Source organism: Zonotrichia albicollis, chromosome 31 (genome assembly GCF_047830755.1).
Source record: "Zonotrichia albicollis isolate bZonAlb1 chromosome 31, bZonAlb1.hap1, whole genome shotgun sequence".
Classification (NCBI taxonomy): Eukaryota; Metazoa; Chordata; class Aves; order Passeriformes; family Passerellidae; genus Zonotrichia; species Zonotrichia albicollis.
In genome coordinates this window covers 5,181,758-5,205,902 of record NC_133849.1, presented here as the reverse complement: position 1 = coordinate 5,205,902, position 24,145 = coordinate 5,181,758, and the positions used below count along the sequence as shown (strand labels likewise).

General features: G+C 51.4%; 4 protein-coding genes across 11 annotated transcripts in view; 2 read left to right on the top strand and 2 right to left on the bottom strand.

Annotated features, from left to right (window-relative positions):
- The window catches only part of LOC141725816 (uncharacterized), an 80,825-nt gene extending 60,618 nt beyond the window's left edge, over positions 1-20,207 (top strand). The window contains exons 1-2 of one of the 4 annotated variants that reach the window (XM_074529876.1): positions 12,224-12,532; positions 18,134-20,207. In XM_074529876.1, coding sequence (XP_074385977.1) covers positions 18,161-19,324 — 1,164 coding nt within the window. In that variant the 5' untranslated portion in view covers positions 12,224-12,532; positions 18,134-18,160 and the 3' untranslated portion in view covers positions 19,325-20,207. Of the gene's footprint in view, positions 1-12,223; positions 12,533-18,133 lie in introns of those variants that run through there. The other 3 variants (XM_074529878.1, XM_074529873.1, XM_074529877.1) reach the window with 3 other exon arrangements.
- LOC141725833 (uncharacterized) overlaps positions 1-24,145 on the bottom strand; it is an 81,610-nt gene that overhangs the window by 11,974 nt on the left and 45,491 nt on the right. The window contains exon 1 of one of the 3 annotated variants that reach the window (XM_074529959.1): positions 2,231-2,422. The exons of 1 other annotated variant lie outside the window; for it this stretch is intronic. In XM_074529959.1, the coding sequence (XP_074386060.1) occupies positions 2,231-2,422 (192 nt within the window). Of the gene's footprint in view, positions 1-2,230; positions 2,423-24,145 lie in introns of those variants that run through there. One more of the 3 variants, XM_074529960.1, reaches the window with a different exon arrangement.
- Positions 1,175-7,697, bottom strand: LOC141725847 (uncharacterized). The gene is made up of 2 exons (XM_074529991.1): positions 7,310-7,697; positions 1,175-7,091 (listed from the first exon to the last, which is right to left on the bottom strand). The coding sequence occupies exons 1-2, from the start codon at positions 7,328-7,330 to the stop codon at positions 6,111-6,113; spliced, it is 1,002 nt and encodes a 333-aa protein (XP_074386092.1). The 5' UTR covers positions 7,331-7,697; the 3' UTR covers positions 1,175-6,110.
- LOC141725822 (uncharacterized) overlaps positions 21,381-24,145 on the top strand; it is a 31,557-nt gene continuing 28,792 nt past the window's right edge. The window contains exons 1-2 of one of the 3 annotated variants that reach the window (XM_074529903.1): positions 21,381-21,820; positions 22,185-22,266. In XM_074529903.1, coding sequence (XP_074386004.1) covers positions 21,638-21,820; positions 22,185-22,266 — 265 coding nt within the window. In that variant the 5' untranslated portion in view covers positions 21,381-21,637. Of the gene's footprint in view, positions 22,267-24,145 lie in introns of all 3 variants that reach the window. The other 2 variants (XM_074529905.1, XM_074529902.1) reach the window with 2 other exon arrangements.

Here is a 24,145-nt window from a genome sequence, read left to right as displayed (position 1 = left end):
CCGCCGCTCCCGGGACCGCACACACGCTCCTCGACAATGGCGCCGCTGCCCAGCACGGCCGCCCTCAGCCCGCCCCCGGGGCCCTGCTCCGCCCCGCTCCCACCAATCAGCGCGCCACAACCACGACTGACGGCAGCACCGCCCAATCGCAGCCAGGGGCGGGCTCTGCACACGGCACAGCCCCGCACCGCGCTCTCAGGGCCCCCCGGGCTGCGTGAGGGCCGAGCCGGAGCTGAGGGACAGCCCTGGAACGGGCCCGGGCCCGAGGGGGATTGAGCTGAAAACACAAAGAAACTTCTCCTCAACTTCCGCCACGGCTTTCCCGGCACTGCGACTCCGGTGGCTCCAGCTCAGCGGGAAACCCTCAGTTTTCCTATCCCTAATTAGGGGTAGAAAAGAGATGCATCAGTGCATGTCTTTGTTTTACCGCAAGAAAAGGAAAACTGCCCAATGCTCTGTGGATGATTGGGGGAAGGGAGAGATTTCTGACAGAAAACTCCTAAATCGCAGAGCAGGATAATGAGAAGTAAGTGAAGACCCTTAAATCCACCTTTCTCCCATGCCTCCATTGTGAAAGACGCCCATGACTTTAAAAAAAAATAAAGTTTAGATGTAATAAAATGGTCATAAAAATAGCAATATAATTAGAGTAATAAAAATCTGAACAATTGAAATTAGGACAATACGAGACAAAAAGAAGAAAATTATGGAGGACCAAGTACCTTTTTTGGGCAAAATAAGCCCGAAAAAGGACACCCGTTAACAGAGGATTACCCTTAAAAGCAACAGCCTGTTGCATATTCATACACTTTGTACATGACGCATAAATTCCATTCAAACTAAGGATTCTGTCTGGTCACTGTCAGCTTCTTCCTCCTAATCCTTAGCGGCGTCTTCACGGCTGAGCAAGGCGGGAAGAAGTTCGTTCCTTCTGATAAGAGAGCAGTAAATTCTCTTTCCCTGAAAGATTTAGCTGTCCTGTGGCTGCTATCTGGTGCAAGTACCTCATTCATTTCTTAAAAAAGTATCCCACATACATAGTTCCTACCTTAACTAGAAAACTGCATTTACCATACTGTTAAAGTGTTGATACTGCCCTACTAATCGCTACAACAAAATACATATAGTATTTTATATCGGCTTAGAGACATATAATATGCACCTTTCCCATTGCCAAGGTAAAGGGATTCCTTTATTCAGTCTAACCACAAATAAAATAAATAAAAAGGTTGTCCCTGTTACAGAAAAAATCTGATAAGCCCACAAACACCACAAATGGGGGCGGGGGGGAATTCCTGGAATTCTTTTAGTTTGCTTTAATGCACATAAATCACCACACTAGTTTTTCCACATAAAATGCTGCACTTGTTGCAAACAAAATCTTAAAATCTCACAAACAGAGCTATACAGTCCCAAGAATCAAAATACCACAATGCAGGGGAAAAAAACCACACAGCTCTCCTGTACCTCAAGTCTTGGGAATCAACTTATAACAAGCTGTCTCTATTACAGCTCTGACAGCCCACGAACACCAGTTCAAGATAAAACCCTTCTAAAAGGGTGGATTAACCCTTTTGACTCAGGCTCAAGCTTAATACATAGCTTAACACAGATGACACACAACAAAAATTACCAGCTTGTTACAATTATAACGTTTACACAATAGTCAGCAAAATCTCACACTACACCAGATGAATCCAAAGTTGCAACTTTGCAAACTCCACAAGGAGAGGGATCACAAAGGCACTGTGTTACAGCGTTTGATCCTCGCCTGCCAGGTCCCACAGGCAAAGGATTGGTTAACACCTGAACACAAAGCCTTATGAAAGAATGGTTATACTCAAACACCAGGTGTCACAGCAAATGCTGCTCCCCAAAACTAGAAAGTTCACACACACAAACTCACTGTGAAAGGGGTATTTCTTCCCACACACACAAACTCAGTTATAACAACCTCAGACCAGCATTTGCCCTTACGACTGCTAGCCCCAATTGGTGGCAAACTGAGCTCTCTAAGGCAAAACAAATGGCAGCACGAAAAGCCTGAGCTCAGTACAACAGTTCAACAACTCTTTCTGCTGGCAACCAGATTTCAACTGCAACTTCAGCTTGCAAGCACACTACAGAGGCACAAGTTGCACGTGGGACATCTCCCACGACTTACCAAAAGGCCTCTCCTGACCACGCCTTACCAGTCACTGTTTTAAACTGTTTTAATTTTTAAACATACCATTTTGTCTGGAGTTTTAGTAGTCAGGAGTCCTTGTCTGCTGCTGGATGAACAGTCTGTGCAGCAGAGCCCACTCTTCCAGGAATATCCTGGGGGTGCACCAAGGGGGTCCATGACCTGAGCTGGTCTCACAGCCCAGCAGAGTCTCCTCCTGGCTGGCTTGCTAACTGAATCATTAAAACTGAAGATCATGGACAACGACTCTAACTAGTTAAAGTTAGAAAGTTGTATGTTTATAACATGGGTGGGCAGCACGGGGGAGTCATTCTCAAAATGCATGACTGCACCACACAAGGATTTTTGCCTTCTGTTCATTTCCCAAAATAATACATATGCATAACCCAGCACCTCCCATCCCCAGGTTGTATTAAAATGACGTTATTAGTCCTTCACGTGTGTGCAATTCTTCTCTTGAATTGGGTCGGTGGTCTCAAATTGGGCCAGTGGTCCAGGGATGAAGTCAGGAAGGTCTTCATCAGGTCTCTGTGACCCTCTGGCACAATCCAAGGCCCCTGCTTTGTGATGGATTAACACAGAGTCTAGGTGCTGGGCATTTTTCTACTGCTTTCAATATGTTCCTCTAATGGTTCACTTGCTCCACTTTTTTCTACAAATGAGCTCATAATATAACAATTAGCTTTAGCTTAGGCATCTAATAATCATTGTCCTATTTTTGGTGTATCTGACTTCAATGTGAATTGGTTCTAATCCTCAGCTAAAATCTTAAATTTTTAAAATCATGATTCACGTATGGCCGCTCTCCAGTCGTTGTTCATGCCTACGATGCAACATGAACCATCAGTGAGAACAACGCAGCGTGTTTCTTCTGCTGGCAGTTGATTGTAGGGTGGAGCTTCTTCAGCCCGTGTCACTTGTTCTTATTCTTCTTTGTCAGCGAGACCAAAGTTTTCACCTTCTGGCCATGTGGTAATTATTGCCAAAATTCTAGGGCAATTTGTGTTTCCAATACCGCTGATTCTGTCAAGCCCGTTCCCTTGGCTGTGGTTTTGCTGGATAGCAGGCAGGGACAGTGGGAATCTCGTTCATTCTCGCGTAGCTGATTGATAATTGCTGCCCCGAGATGCGTAGGATGTCTGTGCTTCGGCCTGTGCAACTGAAGAACGAGTCTGGACTCTTCACTTTTCGGTCTTGAGGTTGTTTATTAATTCCTATCTATAAAGTTTTCTTTCTGCCCAGCCGAGGTCTGCTCAGCAGGGCAGCCACGACCACTCTGACCGCCCCCAAGGTGGTGTTGTCTTTTTATACTACAAACTACGTATATCATATTGACACTTAATTCCCAATACCTATCACCTATTTTAGACAGTGCACTTCTACTCTAAACCAATCCCAAAGTGCCAACATCACAGCAGAAAACGGAGAACAAGAAGAAGAAGAAGAAAGGCTAGACATGCCCTGATTCCTCCATCTTGTCCCCATAACCCCCATACCAAAAATCCTAAAATCTACATTTTCATCCTGTGATTATTTTGTTATTACTCTATTCAAACCTGTGTGACCTTCACGTCCTCATACAAAGCTGGTAACTTGCTCCAAGGGTCAAAATCGAATCCCCAGGTGTTCTGGGCAGCATGCCAGGGTCTCCAAGCCCCCTGGTGGGGCCCTTGGCAACTCCGGACACCGGGAGGGATGTACTGAGTTCTGACATCTCCCCCATCTGTTTGCACCAAAAACACCTCTTTGGCGACTCAATTCATGACCCGTCACACACACAAAAGGATGCATGGCACGATGAGCATGAGAACCAAAAGTCCTACTATAATATAAAACTCTATTTCTAAAAGCACTTTCCACAATGGAGAAAGATGGAAAAATTCAACCACATCATCAAACCAGGATCCAGTGAGCTCCCCAAGCTTTTTTATACTGTCTTCTATCTTGTAATGTTTTCATGAATTGACTTTGAGTGATCTGTCAGATTTATGCAGCACATTCCTTCAAATTCCTCACATCCATGTCCATGTGCCAGCAGCAGATAAGTGATTGCTGCTCTATTTTGAAGAGTTGCCCATCTCACACTGTCAATGTCTTTTAACATGTCACTCAGTGCAAGAGAAACGGCTCGAGCATGTTTGCTCAACCAGCAACCCATGTGGTCCAATTGAGTCAAGGCCATCCCTGACGCTGTCTGAGGTGAGAAAATTGCAATGGCAACTCTCCAAGCCTTGTCCCAAGTGTTTACCTCATCATCACAATTTGGACTATACTGTTCCAATGATCTTCTCCCTTTACGTTTTTGCTCCTTCAATGATTTTGAATCAGGTGAAACCATGAAATTCTTCCAATGCTGCATGGACCACCTTTGACATTTGCAGGGATGCCAGGCCAAATTCTGTCTTTACAAATGAAAAAGATCCCCCGTGGCAATTGTGCTGGAACCTGGAGCAATGCTTTGGTTGTCGTCTTGGTGTATTTGCACCAAGCTGATGCATTTTTGTAAAAAGCATGATGCAGAGTGTGAGAGTCTGTCTGAAATACCCTTCATTTTTGCCTCACGATTGTCGTGAAGAAAAGACCACCAAAAAGTTAAAAACTGTTGAGCCAGTGGGAGGGGGAGTCATGTGCCTCTTAGCTCAGTGTTTCCACAGGTGTTGTTTGCCACGCTGAACTTGAAGGGGCACCTTGCCCTTTTTCTGAACAATGGACCTGGACTTTCTCCCCACCTCCTGGCCTGGCTGCTTTGAGCTTTGGGGTGGTCCCTCTTCCAAGAGAAGACCCCTCTCGTCCACCCTCAACCATCGTGACAGACAAGCAGAGATGTAAGCTTCTTCATCAAGGAACCAAGGTAAGAAACTCCTGTGCAAGGAAACCCCCCTCACACCCTTCTTACAGAGACTGGAACTGACCCCCCCAACTCAGGGGATGTGCAGTGGGGGAAGAAAAAGCTGCCCAGAGTAAACGCAGGTGCGAGCACTGGGCCATGAAAACAATGGTTCTCACCCGTTGCCTGGCTTGGGTTTGTGCACCCCTATTCTTTCTCCCCCGAAGACCTTTGTTTCGGCTGAGAAACCATTCCCCTTCCCACAACTAAAGACAGTACAACCGGGGTCCAGTTCAGCCGTGCCTTTTGTGGCCTGGTGAGCTTTCGACAGCTGGACCTCGAAGGATAAAAGCAGCACCGCATTCGGTAGCCATACCCATCTCCCCTCTTCTCCTCCCTCTTTTCCTTATCTTCTCCTTCTGTCCCCAGTTTCCCCTCACCAACGCATTTCTGTTGTGGTTATTTCAATAAAACTGCATTTGTTGGTTTTGTTACTGTAAATCCCCTGTGCCTTTGTCGGTTATTTTGCATCTTAAAATCACCGCGTTATCCTTCACTGGGACGGATCGCGACAGTGGGGGGGTCTCCGCTGTCCCAGTGCATGATGTGGGGGGTCAGTGCTCGACCGGGGGGTCCCGGTGCTCAATGATGAGATTGATTGATGGGTTGGGGGAGTCTCTGGTGGTCCCGGTGCATGAGGAGGGGGGAGGAGAAACTCGAGGGTCCTGATGCCTGAGAGGGGGTCCCAGTGCATGAGGACAGGGAAATTTGGGGTTCCCGGTGCTCAGCAGGGTCCCATTGGGTGCCCAAGGGCAGTGTCTGACACAGAGAGAAACCCCGGTTACACCAGGGACCCGCAGACGGGGGCTGGGTCAGTCCTGGTGACACTCAGGGGGCTCTTGGTAGCACAAGGACCGCCCAGGTTCTCCTGCACGAGATCTTGGTGACACGAGAAGCTGGTGGCACTTGAGGAACTGGTGGCACTCGAGGGGCTCTTGGTGACACGCAGCTCTGTGGCACTCAAGGAGCTGGTGGCACTCGACTGCCCCCAAGTCTCTCCAGTGACATCACTGCACCAACGACATTACAGTGGTGACATCACTGTCTCTGCAGCAGCCTCGGGATGTCCTTGATGGCTTTTTGGCACTGCTTGGCCACTGCGCGGCTGCCAGGGCCACCCGGGCCACCGGGGCCACCTGGGCCAGCATAGGGACTCAAAAGGAGGTTGTGGATATCCCACAGTGTCGGCAGCAGGTGATGCGAGGCCAGGCGGGCGCTGCCCTCCCACAGACGCTCAAACTCAGCCACGTCGGCCACCAAGGCCTCAAGGATATTGGGGGACATTTGCTCTGGCCACTTCAGGGTGTCCTCAATCTCCTCGAGCTGGGTCTGCATGTCCCAGGTGAACTCGATGGCTTTTTCACACGCGTCCACCAAACGCTTCAGCGGTGCCAGGGCCACCACTGCCCAATGTCCCCTCCAGGCAGCCGCCCTCGCCCGGCTGGTGGCCACCATGGCCTCATCCATGGCCTTGCTGGTAGCTTTCTCTTCCTCACTGGTGGCCGCTGCCACCTGAGCATTGTGCGTGGCCCCTGCCGAGGCCCCCTCGACCCTGTCCAGGGTCACCGGCAGCCACCAGGGTGTGGCCTCCAGGTTGTCCCCAGGTTGTCCCCTCTCCCTGAAGGTGGCCTTTAACCACAGGTGCTTGGCCCACAAGGGTGTCGCGTCCCAGCAGGTCTTGCGCAGCTCATCGGCCTCCTCCTGCAGCCGGTCCCATCTCTCCCTGAGCGCGGCCACCAACTCCTGCCAGGCCTTGGCCGCGGCTCTCACATCGGCCCAGTTGGTCCCAGGGGTGGCCAAGAGGGCGGCCAGGGCCTGGCCCAGGCAGGGGACACCACGGTGGCCCATGGAGGTGACATCGCCATGGTCCAGGGTCTCACGGAGGCTCTGGGTGAATCTCCTCAGGGCCGCGGGCAGGAACTTTGGGGACACGCGCTGCCGCACGTCCCTGTGTGACCCGGTCACGGTGGCCGCCACCTTGCCCAGGGTGGCCACCACGGACACCAGCGCCTTCAGCAACTGGGGAGAGGACAGGGCACGTGTCACAGACCTGGTGGCACTTGTGGCCGCCTGCAGGGGCCCCTGTGCCCTCCCGGGGTCCCCTCTGTCCCTTTCTCATCCCCTCGTCCCCACTGCCACCCCCGTGTTCCCCCCCGTCCCCCACTGCTCCCTTCTCCCCCGTGCCCCCTCCCCCCACTGTGTCCTTCTCTCCCCACCCCCCGCGCCCCCGGTCGCACCTTCTGGTTCTGCTGGCTCATTGGTGACCGGCGGGGACACCTTGGGGACGCTCCGGTGGCGAAGGAGCCCCGGGACAGGCGCCAGTCCCGGCCCAGAATCGGCCCCGGCGGCGGCGCTCGCGGAAATGCCCGAGCGCGATCGGGAGGCGCCGGAAAGGGGCCGGGGCCAGAGGCAGTGACTTCACCGTCCCGCCCATCACCAGTACCGCCCCAATCCTCGGGAAGCACCAGATTGGATTCGGGAGATTTTTAGGCTGAATCCCAAGGGGTTTAGGCTCCATCCCGCCATTTCTAGGTGGATTAAATCCGCCGTTCCCGGCTGGATTGATGAGGGAACGTGGAGCGCTCTGAGGAGCGGGCGGAACTGCCCTCAACCAAGATGGCGGCGCTGCTTCTCTCGCGAGACCTCTGGCGAGAAGCGGGGTGGGGGCGGTTGGGAGGGGATGTGGGGGAACCTGAGGGGGAACTGAGAGTCCTCAGGAGGTTCGGGGAGTTCTGAGGGGATGTGGAGAGATCTGAGAGGAGGCTGGGGGGTCCTAAAAGAGAACTGGGGGCGCTGAGGGGATGTGAGGGGGTTTGGGGTCCGTCAGAGAGAGCTGGGGGTTCTGAGAGAAAATTTGAGGTATCTGAGTGTTATAAATAAGAAGCTTGACAAGGCCAATATTCAAGCAGCAATCAATTTATTAATTAATATCGTAAAGTATGAGCAATACAGCGCTGGGTACAGTGGGGGAAGTTTTCCCTCTAACTGCACACCAATAGTTGAGGGTTACAGGTATTTATAGGGGTACTCATAAGCTTTCTCACCAGTTTCTATTCCAATTTTTACTCATCAGCAGTTTCCACTCCAAATTTTTACGTCACAATTCTATACACTGTTTTGATTTAGTTTTTCTCAGGATGTATCTCAAAAGGATTATCCCCAGATGGTGGTGGTCCAGTTTCCGAAAGAAGAAAGACGAATCTCGTATGGTGAAGTCCATCTTCCCAGATGTGGGTCCACCCTTTAATTGCAAAGACTATAAATCTCCTAACAGTGGTGTCCATTTTCCCTCGGTCGAAACTATAAATCCTTCAGCTGATGTTCATCTTCCTTTCTCAAGCTGATTTTCTCTGCTTTATTAAGGTGTGACATAAGCAAGTTTCCTTTATATATATTCCAAAGCTATAGTTTCAAGGATACAAGCAATATTCTAAAATTATACTTCAAAAGTTTATTTTTGCAGAACTCTTTGAGGATTAACTACAAGCAAAAAGCAACATCCTTAACACTTTAATTCCAATGCTCCTAAATCAACCAAGGTTAATTGCAAAAAAAGATAGGTTCAAAGGCCTTCTTCCATGCTTTACTTTCCTCAGTTATTATTAGAATTCGCAACTGTTCCATTGTTGGTCCCCACACATATCACAATCGCAAATACACACATTGCCTGTATGTACCTGCCACGAAACACAGCTTTGTATTTCACACCCTGACAATGGTTGCCCCATCATAAGAATCGCAGAATTTGCATCTCCAAGCTCCCACCTGAGGTTTCCACCTGCAGTTACATCCCAGGCCTGTTTTGCTAATCCAGACCAAAACATATTAAAAAGGGCTCAAGTTCCATTCTGGTGTTGCCACTTCCACTGATAGTCACGGACTACATGTGTCCTACTTGTGGAATTATCTCGGGGGCAGCTTAAAAATAAGGCATCAAAAAACATATCCTTCCCCCCTGCTTTACAGCCTTCAAAATCCTTTTGGTAATTATGGAAGGAACACCTTACCCAGCTACCATTAGTGAGCTTAACATGTTTTTGATTCCATCTGCCTTGATATCTGGAACGATCATAAGGAGAGCAGCTGGGGGTCCAACAATCTAAACCTAGTCACAAACGCTTTTTCACCACATATATGTTTCCTATTCTATTTAGACAATAAATGCCTCTTTCAGAAGAATGAAGCTGCCATGGGCTTCCTTCTGCATCCCAAAATCCTGTTCCATTATGGACCTCACTCAGGGTACTGACCCACCATTTAGGCTCGACTGGGCTGGCCACCCATGGCCAGCAGACCCTCCGCAGACCCAACAATTGCTAAGATTAAAGGTTTTGCTACTTCTTCTCCCAAGGTTAAAAATTATTTTCCCACTTCTGCCCCAAACCTAACTGACAATATAAGTGTAAGATCATTAAGAGAAACATTCTAAATGTGTAATCTAATCTCCTAACCGAATTTTCACTTTCACGTTGTCTTCCACACCACCTGTGGTGAGAGAAGGCAGAGAAACAGCTTAACATAAAAACAACCAATGACAGTGAGGATTGGCCCCCAGTGACTGGAGGTGGGAGAGGAGGGATGCCCACACAAACTGTTTCAGCAGGCAGTCTGTGGGGAGGCGCACAGGGCTTCCCCCGATGTCGCCGCACTGGCTGCTGCTCCATTCCACCCCTGTGGAGCGTCGGTCACGGCTTCCCATCCTTCTCCTCCAGCTGAGATGTCCAAACCTCCGGGGCCTCAGAGACCTTGACCCGAGTGTGATGGGTCCACCGTGTTCAGCTGCCTTGACGGCTGTTTCTGTGGTCAGCAACGCTTGGAAAGGTCCACGCCACTTCACCACCAGGGTGCTTCTTTCCACTCTTTAACTGGGACCCAATCTCCCGGCTGGATGTTGTGAACAGCAAAGTCCAAAGGCAGGGTCTGTGCCAGCTGAGCTTCCTGTCAAACAGATTTCACAAGAGACAGTATCCTGGCCACATATTGTTTCAAATATACATCACTTATCTCTATCCCCCCACTAGGCTGAGAATTACAAGGGTAAGGAATTCCAGACATTAATTCAAAGGGAGATAATTGAATATCTCCCCTGGGTCTGGCCCTTATTCTTGCCAAAACCAGTGGCGAGAGCTGTACCCACGGCATCTTAGTTTCTATCACCAGTTTCAGGAGGTGTTTCTTTATCTCTCCATTCATCCTCTCAACCCACCCGAACTCTAGGGGTGCCAGGGGGTATGGAGGTTCCATTGTATCCTTAAAGCAGTCATAACTCCTTGAAGAAATTTTCCTGTAAAATGAGTTCCCCTATCTGAGCCTATTGCTTCCACAGTCCCATATCTTGGAATTATTTGTTCCAAAAATACTTTAATAACTGATCCTGTAGTTGCTGAAATGGCTGGAAATGCTTCCGGCCACCATGTTAACTGACAGACACACTGTTACCAGAAGATATTTGAACCTTGCCACTCGAGGCATTTCAGTAAAATCCACCTGGCATCTCTGGAAGGGAGGTACAGCCCAAGACCTCCCTCCCCTGGCGAGTTTCTTTGTAACTCTGTTATTGGTTTTAGCACAAATCAAACAACCCTCAATAGCTTGCTTTAGCCAGAATAAAAATAAGCCAGAATAAAAAGACCCACAGCAGCATACGTTTTGAGGAAGGCTTCTGCCAGTCCTCAGGAGCCCCAGTGACTCTCTTCATGAAGTTATTTTAACAATTGCAGGGCCAGAGCTTTTGGTATCCACTGCTTACCATCCCTTGTAAACCAATTATCCTCTCCTTCCTCTGCCCCACTCTTTTAAATTATCTCAAGTTCCTCTGGTGGAAAAGACAGTTTCTCTGGCAGTGGTGCAGTTACTGGGAGCAAAGGGAGCATCTTGGAGCTTTTTGGCAACAATGCAGCTTTCCCAGCTTCTTCATCAGCTAGTCGGTTTGCTGTTACCTCTTCTGAGGACCCTGCCCCGGGCCCCTTGATGTGTATTATTGCTAACTTTTTTGGCAAGTTCACCACCTCCAATAAGTGAGAGATTATGTTCTCAAGAGATAATGTCTTTCCCCTGCAGCTTAATAAACCTCTTTCTTCCCATAATTTTCCAAATGTATGTATCACCCTGTTATCTTTGCCCAATTATCCCATCAAAAAAATCCCCAAACAATGTTTGAGGTAGCACCAATCTTAATTGAATAGTTTAGAAAATGTATAAAATTGGATACACTTGAAATATTGACAATATAATTTAGTTAAAATTATGGATAATTTGGTTCCAATAATAGCGCATAAGCAAAACAAAAATAACCGCGCGGGGTACGGAGTGCAGGGTTCTGGGAGCCTTGCCACCTCACACAGGAGCTTGCCAGGTGAAAATTCCCCCTTTTGTGCCTTATGTCAATGCCATCTCCTCCCCTGTTCGATTCATCACACTTGTACCTCCACCCTCATCACCACCTTTACCGTGCATGCTCCACCACTCGGTTTGGTGGTCGCACCCGTCTTTGGGGGTCGTCACTGATGAAGGCCTCTCCTCTTCCTCGATGTCCTTTAATTCACCATTGGGCTCACATGCTCACCAAGCCAGTACAATGTGAGCCAAAACTAACAGAATATTATATTAAAGCATCAAAGCAATAAATCTCTTATAGAGGGCATTTTCCTGGGACCCAACCAGATTTTCCTTTCTTTCTGTTAATTTTTAGTAACTGTTATCTCTTGCTTTTTCCTGCCTTTAACATCTGCAGGAAAGGGTGTGGGGGGGGGGGAAGGAACCCCTCCTCTCCCTTTCTTGGCAGTACACCTTTTAACTGTTTTATTATTGCCAAATATTAATGACTGTATCAACATTGATTACTGTTTCAATTTTGTCAGCACAAATCATATCTATTTACCATACTTCTCACTATCCTGCTCTGAGTTTTTGGAGTTTTCTGTCAGAGAGCTCTCCCCTCCCCCACTCATCCACAGAGGTTTGGGGCGGTTTTTCCTTTTTGGGGGAAATCAAAAGGATGCACTGGTGCTCCGAATTAGGGGCAGGAGAAGGGAGGCTCCAGGGCTTCCCGCTGAGCCGGAGCCACAGGAGCCGCAGTGCCGGGAAAGCCGTGGCGGAAGCTGCGGAGAAAGTTTGTTTTTGTTTTCAGCTCAATGCCCCTCGGGCCCGGCCCGTTCCAGGGCTGTTCCTCAGCTCCGGCTCTGCCCTCACACAGCCCGGAGGGCCCTGAGAGCGCGGGGCGGGGCTGTGCCGTGTGCAGAGCCCGCCCCTGGCTGCGATTGGGCGGTGCTGCCGTCAGTCGTGGTTGCGGCGCGCTGATTGGTGGGAGCGGGGCGGAGCGGGGCCCCGGTGGCGGGCTGAGGGCGGCCGTGCTGGGCAGCGGCGCCATTGTCGAGGAGCGTGTGTGCGGTCCCGGGAGCAGCGGCGGCGGTCGGAGCGCGGTGAGGCGGCGGCGGAGCTCGGAGGCCGCCGCAGCGCAGGTGGGAGCCGCGCTGGGTTGTGCGGGGGCTCGGGGCTGGCTGCGGGCCTCGGGGGCCGCAGGGGGTTCGGGCGGGTTCGTTGTGCCGTGTCCTGCCCGTGTTGCCGCTGGCGTGAGGGCGCTGCGGGAGCGGCTGCCCGCGGTCTCCTTGCGGCCGCTGCCTCGGCAGGAGCCGTTGCCGGAGCAGCGCTGGCTCGGCCCGGTTGCTGTGGCTGGGACAGAGGGGGCTGCCCCGTGCCCGTGGCTGTGCGGGAAAATTGCCGTGGCCGGAGGTTTGTGTGCCCAGAGGAGACAGAGGAGTCCTGTAAAAGTGACTTTATTGCTGAGCAGAGGGAGAGGCCGTGGGGCATTTGCCGTGCGCTCTCTGCCATTGTTGTAGTTCGCAGCCTCCTTTTTTATCCTCATTTTCCCGGCCTCATCTCCCTCTCCCTTTGCCCCCTGCCTGAGGTACTTGGAAGGTTCAGACCTCCCCATCTGCCAACTGCATGTCCTCGTTAACGTGCACCCCACTTTTGTAAAACAGCCGATATTAATGGGTCTGTTAAATCCTTGTTTTTCTCGAAGTTCAGGAATTTAGCGGGTCTTTCTGTGAGCAGCAGTCCATGTGAATTAGTAACATTTATTGAAGCTGTTGGTTTCGCCCCTTATTTCCTTATCTACAAGTCCCTGGCCCCTCGCTCAGCTGCTGAATGAGCTGCACTCTCAAGGTGTGGAGCATGGTAAAAAGATGAGAGTTGCTGCAGCACATCCGAGGAGAAACAGCATTCGTTTAACCCATGGTGTGCCAGGGAACCACAAAACCGTGTCCCATTCCCATCCTTTCCACGTTTGGACTGGTACATGAGCTGCTTTCTTGTTTGCTTTGCTATCTGTTTCATCACTTTTCCTTTGTCATGTATTTGCCAACAGCAGTTTGTGTCATTTAATTTTCCACAATCCTCCTGCTTTTTCTGCTAAAAGGTAATACGATCCCATCCCATGGTTAGGTGTTGTGCTCCTCATTTCAGTGGATTGGTCGGCAGGAAGTTCAGGAGCTGGAGCTGTCTGGTTGGTTATTATTTCGAGGAGAGCTTGTAATGTGATGATGCCATTGAAATGAGAAATGGGTTCTGTGGCTCCTGATATGAATTGGTTCGGGTTCCCAGGGCCTGGTCCATGGTGTTGTACGATTTGTTCTGCTGGCCGTTCATCTTTTTCCATTTTTGGCCGCTCTCTCCAGCCAGGGCTGCATCAATTGACTGCTTTTCTCTAATTAAATCATCAAATCCTTGGAATCCCAACTGATTTCCCTGAATTTTAGGTAGCAAAATAATCCCCAGTGCTGTAATATACCCTATATAACACAGACAGTGCCAGCACATGTTGGAGTGGGCAGAGGGATGATTCCCCTCCATTTATTTATAGTGAAGTTTTCCCAAAATTCTCCTTTTGTTGTTTCCTTTTGCAGCTTCACCCGTTTCTGTTGCAGGGGCAGATATCCTCCCCCTGGGCTCTGCCTTGAGCTGTGCAAATTCCATCAGTGCCAGCAGGCAGAGCTTGGGGTGAGGGGCAGAGGGAATGAGCCCAATTCCTGCCCCAGGCAAGAGACCCAGGTGCATTGTCCACACTTTGCCCAGCAGTGTTCACTTGCATTTCTAAAGCTCCTGTGGAGGCTGCCTGGAATGGAGCTTCTCTTCCAGGGCAGCCATCTGGTGAGTCACATGTGGCCTGCTCAGAATCTGCTCTTTTTAAAAAAAGTATGAATTATTTACCAGTTAAAAGTGTTACGGTTAAAGCTCTTCAGTTTTGCAAAATAGAACATCAAGGCGAACATGGAAAAACCCAGACCAAAAATTGATTCTCACACTTCTGCCCCAAACCTACCTGACAATATAAAGTGGGAATATTATGTAAATTTTTTCTCATGTTGTAGTTTTGTCATTGAAACAATCTCTTTAGTGTTAGAGAGTCAAGGCATTCCTTGGTTCTGGCCAGGATGTGCAACAGAAATAATTTCTTTCAGAAATAGCCCGGCTCTGCAGAGAAAATCATTCCATGCTATTTGAGTGTTACTGGATTTTTCCTATACTTTATGTAGTCTGAACCAATCTAAATGCACAACTTTAATGTTCATTGCTTCCAAGTTTTGTAAGTTTTTTGAGTTTGGTTTCCTGTTGGACCCGGATTTCTTCCCCTCTGATGTGAATTCGGTCTCCTCACTCTTGGATTTCCTTCTCAGCCTTTTCCAGCCCAAGTGTCTCCATCTCTGCCCAGGCAGTGTCTGGGGTAGCTGTTGGTTGCTGTTTGCTGCTGGGCAATATTGATGTTTTGTTGCTGGTCGTTATCTCTGTGGGTGTCTTTTGTGCTGTTCCCAGTCTGTTGGGATGTTAAACTCATCTCCATTGAGTGGTGTAACATCCCTTAAATAAAAGCTTTAAAATTCCTTTCCCCAAGGCAAAGACAAACCAAGCCTGAGCAGAGAAATAAGGTTTAAAAGAACCAAACTCGGTACATTTTGCAGCAGTGCAATGGCAGGCAGCCCAGAGTGTGGGTGTGAGTGAGCCCCAGAGTGGAATTGTGCCCTGGTGTTCCCCAGCAGCTGTGGCAGTGCAGGCCCAGGCAGCGCTGAAGCTGCAGCAGTGGCAGCAAGGCTTGGCCCCAGTGGCTGGAGATGGCAGAGGAGGGTGGGCAGGATTGCAGAGGATTCCAGGGGAGGATCTGTGGGCAGGCGCAGGGGCTTGGCCCGCTGTGGAGCCCTGGCTGCTGCTGCGTTGCCTTCAGGGCAGGCTCAGGGGCGGCCTCCCATCCTCCTGCTGCAGGCGGGAAGTGCAAATCTCCGGGGCTTCAGAGCCCTCGAGGCCAGGCTGAGGGGTCCCCCCGTGTTGAGCTGTGCTGGCGGCTGTTTCTGGCCTCAGGGACACTTGGCATGGGCCCCTTGGCCACCAGTGGTGCTGCTTTGCACTCCTTGGGCAGGAGCCGATGCCCTGGCTGGGTGTTGGCAGCAGCAGAGTGCCAGGGCAGGCTCTGTGCCCGCCCAGCTTGCTGTGGGAGAATATGCCTTGATATCTGCTCCAGTGGTTGCTGAAGCAGTGAGAATTGCTTTTGCCCCCCTGTTAGGTGCCATGGTGTCAGCAGAAGATATTGAAGCCTTCCTGCTCAGGGCATTTCAGTGCCAGGCTCTCACAAGCACCCAGAGCTGCGTGGGTTGAGCTGAGCATGGGGCGGTGACCTGCTCTGTGTCTGATTCCCCTTCCTTCCCTCCCCTGGAACAGGGTGTTGCTTTTGGACACCCTTTGTTCTGGTTGCTTCAGAGAGACTCCATATCTAATTTTTCCTCTTTCCCTGGGGCTGCCCACACTTCTGGGTTCACCTCAGCATAGGTGTGGCCAAACATTTGACACAGACGTACAACAGAACCGGCCTCTGTGTCCCTTTTAATAATATTAATTTGCGTTCCTTGTTTAGTGATCAAATCCCTTCCCAGTAAATCATGATAACAATTAGGAGCAAATAAAAATTCATGCATTTCAAACCCATCACCCACATCTGCTAACAGTGGTTGAATAAAACCACACATCTTTCCCACTAATCCCATGAATAATCAAAGACATTTTTGCCATTTTTCCCCCTTAGGACTAAGATTCAGAGTTGATTGAGAGGCCCCTGTGTCCATCAGGAAATGCCTCCTCTCAATGCAGACCCACCCTGAATGTTCTCAAGGGCTGCAGTGTGGAGGATCCCTGGTGTGATGGGAGCTGTGCCAGCCCTGGCAATCCATGTCCATCAAGGGGTGGACTTGCTGGTGCTGAGGGTGCTGCTGTCTGTGCTTGCAGTGTCCTTGTGCCCTGCAGCTGGAGCCCTGGTTCCTTGCCAGGGGCTGTTTGGGTGGGCTCTCCCCTGCCGAGGAGGGCAATGCCTGTGCCAGGTGCTTGTGGCCGAGCCGTGCCCTGGGTGCTGGGGCCCCCTTGGGCCCTGGGGTTGATCCCTCAGGGGCTGTAGGAACTGTGCTCTGGCCTTTGCCTTCAGCTTGGCCTTTTGCTGCTCCCTTCTTGCACTCACCTGCTGTGCCTTTGTGCCCAAGTGCTGCAGGGCCTTCTTGTGCCCCTCCTGCAGCCCCCTCAGTGCCTGTGGGTTCTCATCCTCTGACAGCTGCTGAGCTTTCTGCAAAATATTTTGTGTCTCCAGTAACCCTAACAAAAGCCTTAAAAGATAATCTCCATGCTAAAATGTACATTCCACATTTCCCAGGTGTTCCTTGCTCCTCCTCCCTGTGCTCAGGGTGCCCTCCCCAGCCCATAGCCCAGAGCCGCTCCCTGTCCTGCCGCAGTGTCCAAAGGCGCCCCCCGGCGGGCAGGGCCGGCAGCTGCATGGGGCTGGGCAGCGGCCGGGGCGTCCCGCAGCCTCCTGGGGGCCGGGGCTGCTGCCAGCCCTGCCTGGGGCTGGTGGGGTCAGGCAGTGCCCAGCGCTGAGCCCCGGCTGCCCCACAGCCCCAGCCCAGCCCCGCAGCTCCCCACAGGCCCCCAGCCCGTGCTCCCGGTGCCGCAGCTCTGCGCCCGGTGCTGCCGCTGCCCCGCACAGAGAAACCCCCTGAAACCCTGACCTCCTTGTTTTCCTCTCCTGGAAACCAGGGATACAAATGATCTGAATCAGCTGACAAGTTTTGAGGCTAAGACCCTGCTGATAAACATCCCAATCCTCAGTTTTTTTCTCTTCCTCCGCTTTTCCATCATCCTTTTCCTTCCCACATAGATTTCTCCTGCAGCTTCTTGCCTTTACCATATTGCTGCACACTCCCCTTCACGCAATCGCTTTGCAGCACACCAACACCATCCATGCCCTGTTGTCCAAGTGCGAGGGGGATTTGGGGAAGTGGGAGTGGGGCAGCTCCAAGGCCGGGCCCCCCCGCGCTGTCCTGGTGGGAGCGGCTGCAGTGGGGACCGAGTGCGGGCGGGAGCGGCCGAGAGCCCAGCGCTGCCCCAGCCCGACCTGCCCCAGCTCCATCCCTGCCCCTGCCGTGGGATGCTGTGGGTTTGAGGGGAAGAGGGAGCCGGCAGTGTGTGCTGGGCCTGGGGCAGGAAGAGAAGGGAAGGAGAAGCAGGGTTGAGGAACAAAAGGGTGAAACAATGCATGTGGGAGGAGAAGGTGGGATTGTGCAGGAGAAGGAGGAATAGCAGGAGGAAGAGGAGTGAGCAAGAGTAGGGACACAGGAGGAGGAACGGGAAGAGGAAGCAGGACAAGGTTCCACCTCTCCCTCTATCTGCAGCCTCTGACCCCAGCCCCAGGAGTGTTGCCCCCGCTCCACATGCAGCAGATGACCGGGGATTGGGATCCACTATTTTCCAGAGGGTGAATCTTGGTGTTTCTGAGCTTTATTGGGCTAATTGTTGGTGCTTTGTTTTTTTTGTGGGGGCTTAATCTTTATATTTTGGAGGGGGCTTTTGCTGAATCTTGATGTTTGGGAAGTTTTTGATCTGTGTCTTGATGTTTGGAGGACTTTGTGCTGAATCTTGGTGTTTTGGAGGTTCTTAGAGACACAAGATGCCCAATGACTTAATGAGATGAACTTGGGCAAGGAGGAGCTCCCAGTCGAAGACACTCTCATTTTGTTTTTTACCCATACCAGGATTTTTCATTCCTAGGGCGTGGCTGGATGGAGGAGGAGGAAAAGCCCTGGAGATTCCGCACGAGGAGGGGCTGCAAACCCAGCCCAGGGAGCTGTGGGGAGGAAAGAGCCCCCCTGAGCCAGAAAGGTGGCCGGAGATCCAGCCAGAGCTCAGAGCTGGTGGAGAAGCCCCATGGCAGGGAGAAGCCACACAAGTGCTTGGAATGTGGGAAGGGTTTTAGTCGGAGCTTGCACCTGATCGAGCACCAGGTGATCCACACCGGGGAACGGCCCTACGAGTGTGAGGAGTGTGGGAAGTGTTTCAGCTGGAGCTCCAGCCTGAGGCAGCACCAGGTGATTCACAGTGGGGAGAGGCGCTTTGAGTGTGAGGAGTGTGGGAAGAGCTTCAGGCACAACTCTGTCCTGATCCAACACCAGAGGATCCACACTGGGGAAAAGCCATTTGAGTGTGGGGAGTGTGGGAAGAGCTTCAGGCAGAGGGGCCACCTGATGCAACACCAGATGATCCACACTGGAGACCGGCCTTACGAGTGTGGGGAATGTGGGATGAGCTTCAGCCAGAAGGGCCACCTGATGCAGCACCACAGGATCCACACAGGAGGAAAGCCCTATGAGTGTGTGGAATGTGGGAAGAGCTTTAGAGACAGCTCTGGCCTGAGGAAACATGAGAGGATCCACACTGGGGAAAAGCCCTATGAGTGTGGGGTGTGTGGGAAGAGCTTCAGCATCAAGTGCCAGCTGACGGAACACCAGAAGATCCACACTGGGGAAAAGCCCTACAAGTGTGGGGAATGTGGGAGGAGCTTCAGAGAAAGCTGGGCCCTGATTCGGCACCAGGTGATCCACACGGGGGAACGGCCCTACACCTGCTTGGAATGTGGGAAGAGCTATGGGTGGCACACTGACCTGAGAAAACACCAGCAGCATGTTCACTCTGGGGAGAAGCCCTACAAGTGTCCCCAGTGTGGGAAGAGGTTTCACAGGAGCTCCGATCTCCTCAAACATGAGCGGAGTCACACCGATGAGAGGCCCTTCCGCTGCCCTGACTGTGGGAAGGGATTCCAGCAAAACTCCAAACTCGCCATCCACCGGCGCATCCACACCGGGGAGAGGCCCTACGAGTGTGGGGAGTGTGGGATGAGATTCTCATTGAGCTCAACTTTGACCAAACACCAACGGAGGCGCCACTAAGGGAAGCCCCGTGAGTGCCCTGAGTGTGGGAAGAGCTTTGTGTGCTGCTCCAGCTCCATCCCCCATGGGAGGATCCGTGTTGGATGATCCCCAGTGACCCTTGTTTGTCAGAGCCCTGGTGATCTGTAGTCCTGGTGATCCAAGTTGGAAGGCATCTGGCTGGGGGGCTCCACATCTTCCTGGTTCCCTGAGGGTACCTAGATAAACCCAGCAGCAGGAACATCCATTGGGACACAGACCTATAATGGGAATTCCATGGGGAAAGCAGATTTGTCAACTTTGAACCCCATAAAATCTTTTGCATTCAATTCTATCTTCCTGTGACATCAAGGAGTATTGAATGGTCCCTGAGGTATATTCTGGGTTGACTATTTGGTGCTTGTATCCCCAGTCTGTTCTGTTTGTGCTGAAAAAGAAGTTTTGCACTTTCAAGACTTGTCCTGAGAGTGAAAGGGGGAGAGAAGAAGCACGGAGTTTGTTTTCAGAAACCGCACTCACTCCTCCACAATCCTGCTCCTGCACTGTGTTGTCTGCGGATGGACAGACAGCGGGACAGAGCTCTCCTTTCCTTTTAGTTAGTTTTATCTAGCTGAACCAAACAAGTTCTTTGGACTGTGGGGTTTTTCCCCTTTCTTTGGACCTGTTTAAACCTGCTCTGGCCTGAACACCAGAAGAGCACGGGCAGCTCACACCTGTGGCCCACCGGGCTGGGCCTGGCCTGGGACATTTCCAGCATCAGAGGGACTGATAAGAGGCTGAGTGAGCTGAGCCTACAGACCATGGAGGGAGTTTGTGAGTTTGTGTCTCTTTTAGAGCGGCAAGAGGTTTTATTATTTCATATTATTTAGGTTTTATTGTTTAATAAACAGGTTTTTCCACTTTTCTCCAAGGAGGTATTTTATTTTCCCTGAACCAGTTGGGGGAAGGGCCGATTGAATCTGCTGTCTTAAAGGAACCCCTTTGTGGGTTCTCTCCCAAATTTGCCCTGAACCAGGACAAGGTCTTTTTCAACTTCATGGATTCCATGATTTTAATTTCCTATTGCCCAAGGGTGTCTTCTGTAGCCAAATGGTGAAAAACTAGGGAAAAGACCAAGATTTTGGAGACAGTGGGGTAGAAACCCCACCAAAAAAGATTCTTCCCTTCCACCTAAGCAGTGGATCCTCAGCTGGTAAGGACAAGGAAATCCTTTTCTTTTGGCCTTGATTTTGTTTTAATTTCTATTTATCCCTTTAAAATATCCAATATTGAGGTAAAAACAGACACTGAACTAAGACTTGGGTGTGGTCAGGGTAGGACACATGGACACATGGAGAGAGACTTGGGGACACATGGATATTAACAGGGATGTGGCCATTTGTGGGGACATGGGGGGACACGGGCATGGATGGAGATGTGGGGGACAATGACAGGGATGGAAACATGGTGGGGAGAGAGCCATGGGTGAGGACATGGTGGGACATGGGCAGTGACATGTGGGGACATGGCCATGGCCGGTGCCATGGGGGAACTTGCAGGGGATGTGGGGGATGCTGGGTTTGAGGGGGTTGAGGGTTCCTGGGAGGGACTTGGGTCTTGCTGAGGCCTTTGGGGACCCCAGGCTGAGCAGCTCCAGCTGTGCTGGGAGACCCAGGGGGAGGTTCTGGGGCAGCTGCTCAAGGACCCCCTGACCTGGAGCCCCAGCCAGGCATTGGGCTCCTGGAAGGGGATGAACATCCGTGTCCCCAGGAGGGAAATCCCAGCACCCCCAGGGTGTCAGGGGCAGCTGAGAGGCCGCAACAGGGAGGGGAGAGCCAGAGAGAGCTGTCACACTTCTAAGCTAAACCCAAACGTCCCAAAACTGAGGGATTCCTCCCAGGAAAAAGCAGCCAGGAGCTGCTAGAATAGACGGAAAGGGGGAATGTGACCCTCCAGACCGAGCAGGAGGGGCCTGCATCCCCCAAAACCAAGCCCAGGGGTGAGGGCTGGGGCTGGGGGCACAATGGGGAAGGGGTGGAAGAGCAGGGGAAAGAGGATTCAGAGCGCGAGAGGGATGGGGTCCCCAAACTGAGTTGGGAGGGGGCTTTGTGTTGGAGGAATTATGAGTGGGGGAAGGGAATGGTGGGGATGGAACAGAAAAAGAGCGGTTCCATGGGGATCCCTTTGTGTCCCCATCATTCGATTCCTGGAGTGATTCCCTGGGACTCTGGGGGGGAATGGATCCGCAATGGGTGGGTCCCCAAGCTCCCTGCCCAGCCATGGGGGGTTCATGGGGGGTTCCCTCTACTCAAATGCTGGTGATGCTGCAGCCATGGGGGAGAGGTGGGATCTGGAATGGGCAGGGAAGGAAGAGCAATAGGAAGAGGAGGGAGAGGAGGAGGAGGAGGATGGAGAAAAGGAGGAGCAGGAACAGGAGGAGGAAGAGGAGGAGCCCCAGCAGAACCACGCTTTTCCTGCCTGCCTGCTGAGTCTGCAGCTCCCCTGGCCCTGGCAGCATCGATCCCCCAGATCCCACAGGTGAGCAGGGAGGGAGAACTTGCCCCAAATCCACTGGGGGGGCCTCTGGGAGGATTTGTTTGCAGGGTAGGGGATGTTTGGATCTTGCAAGTCCCCAAGGGTGAGACACAGATGCCCCTTTGGAGACTTGTGCAGGGTTCCTGTGGCAAACTGTCTGTACTGGCTGGGGAGGTGGTACCAGTTGTGGGGGGACATTGGCATCAGAGTGGGGAGAGCAGCAAAGGCCAATTCTGGCAGCCTGGAGGGGTGGGGGAGGCTGGAGATGAGCAGGGTCTGGGCCTGCCTGACTGTGAACAGGGCTGTTACTTCTGGAGCTGTACTTGGGCAGGAGGACCAAGGGCTCACCCACTGTTTTTCCCCCAAGCCAGGATTTGTCAATCCCAAACTTTGGATAGAGCTGGAGGAGGCTGCCAGGAAAAGGAAGATGGCCTGGGACACTGAGGCAGGTGAGGAAGAAGTCACTGCCCCTTTCCCCCTCTCCTCTGCTCTGTGTCTCAGCCCAGCATTGCCCCTGGCTGCAGGACAGCCCCACTGCTGACACCGTCCTGCCAGGGATGAATTGGTGGGATCCCTTCCCCTTCCCTCTAGCACAGAGGCAAATCCCATCCTCTCCTTGTCCACAGCTCCTTCCTCTTCTCTTTCTGTCCTTCTTCCTTCCTCATTCCTTCCTCTCCTTTTCTTTCCTTACCCCAGGCACTGAGCAGCAGATGGGGACCAGGGAGGACAAATCCCTGTGGTATTCACATTTCTTGCAATAGAGACATAATTCTCTCTCACAGGATTTTTCCTGGGAAGTGGTGGAAAGGCTGAGAAAGCTCAGAAAGGAAGAAAACAATTCTTATCTCACTTGCTTCACCTGTTGTTTGGCACATGTGGAATGTGTTATTGAGATTGCTTACCAAGAGTGATTTGTTAATTGGACTGTAGTGATGGTTGTTTGGACTGATTGACCAATTAGGTCAAAGCTGGGTCGTGACTGTCTGTAAAGGGTCAGAGGGTATTTTAGTATGTAATTTAGTATAGATTTAGTATAGCAATAGTGTAATGTAGTATAATATAGTATAGAATAAAGCATCTGTTCAGCCTTTACAATCATGGAGTCAGAGCACATATTTCCTTGGATGGGTGAGACAAAGTAGAAATTTAACAGGATAGAAATGCATTTTTGGATTTAGGTGAAAAGTGCTGTTCTGAGCCTGTAACTTGTTTATCTGTGCTTAAGACTCCCCGTTCTCACAAGAGAGGAAAAAAATCAAAGAAAAAATCTTGTGCTCACAGAATGGCCTCGACCAAGAGAAGGAATTCAAACTCCCAAGATAAGCAGAGGCCCCTTTGTCAGGGCCAAAGGCTGAGGCTGACCAGAGAGCTCTCTGTGCCAAGGGCAAGGACTAATAAAAACTAATTGCAACCGGTAACGTGAAATCAGTAAAATGAATATGAATGAGACAATATGCATATGTATAAGCAAGGGGGAATTCTCAAAGGTGCGCCTGTCCTTTAGGGGGAACAACGATTCCCACATGCGTCCAGTGCTAAACATACCGGCTTTGCAACTTTTTACAAAGTTGTGGAGTTTCCCCTTTTTTTCCACTAATCATTTTGGCGAGCCAGCCAAGAGATTGACTGTCCCTGCAGGGGCGGAAGGGAGGACAGACTCCTGGGCGCTCCCTGGGATTTTCCTGGAGGAGCTCTGCTCCATCTCGGCTTGCCTCCTGCGGATACAGACAATGACCTGCTGCTGTGCAGATACATGGTATGTCTGTCAAAGGGCCCAGGGGAGATAGGGCTGCTGATAAGTCACTCAGAGACATCTGAGTGCACAGCCTCGTCCCTGTGCTTGCAGGCAGCCATCGACCAGGAGCACGGTCAGCGGCAGAGGTTCCCGGTTGATAGCGCGACTGGGAACGGGTTCATTGTTCAATGGAGCGGCCGCTAGCGACTCTGGGGTGAGCCGAGTGAACCCCAACTTTGTGTGCTTGTGGTGTCTTGACATTGTATGGCTAATGCATTGTGTGGTTAATGTTGGTGTGTTTGTAATTGTGTGAGTGCGTGGTGTATAAAACAGACCGAGCGAGTGAGTGAGTGTACCCACGGCGTGCGGGGGCAGTTCTACCCGTGTCTGAAGCAGCCAGGTGAGGCCCAGAGCACTGGCTGGGGCAGGCTGTGAGGGCAGGGAACACCCCGTGGAGTAGTGGAACAAGTGGAGAAACGTGGGTGAGGACATTTATTAATTTATTGTGTTTAAAGGTGATGATGTGTGATTTGTGTAGATTGTGCACGTTTTAACCATGGCTAGAGGGGATTTCTCTGGCCCCGCAGTTTGGA

Coding starts and splice junctions, on each gene's coding strand:
- LOC141725847 (XM_074529991.1), bottom strand. CDS start 7,330: ATGAGCCAGCAGAACCAGAAG. Junction 7,092..7,309: donor TGAGCCAGCAGAACCAGAAG/GTGCGACCGGGG, acceptor TCCTCTCCCCAG/TTGCTGAAGGCGCTGGTGTC.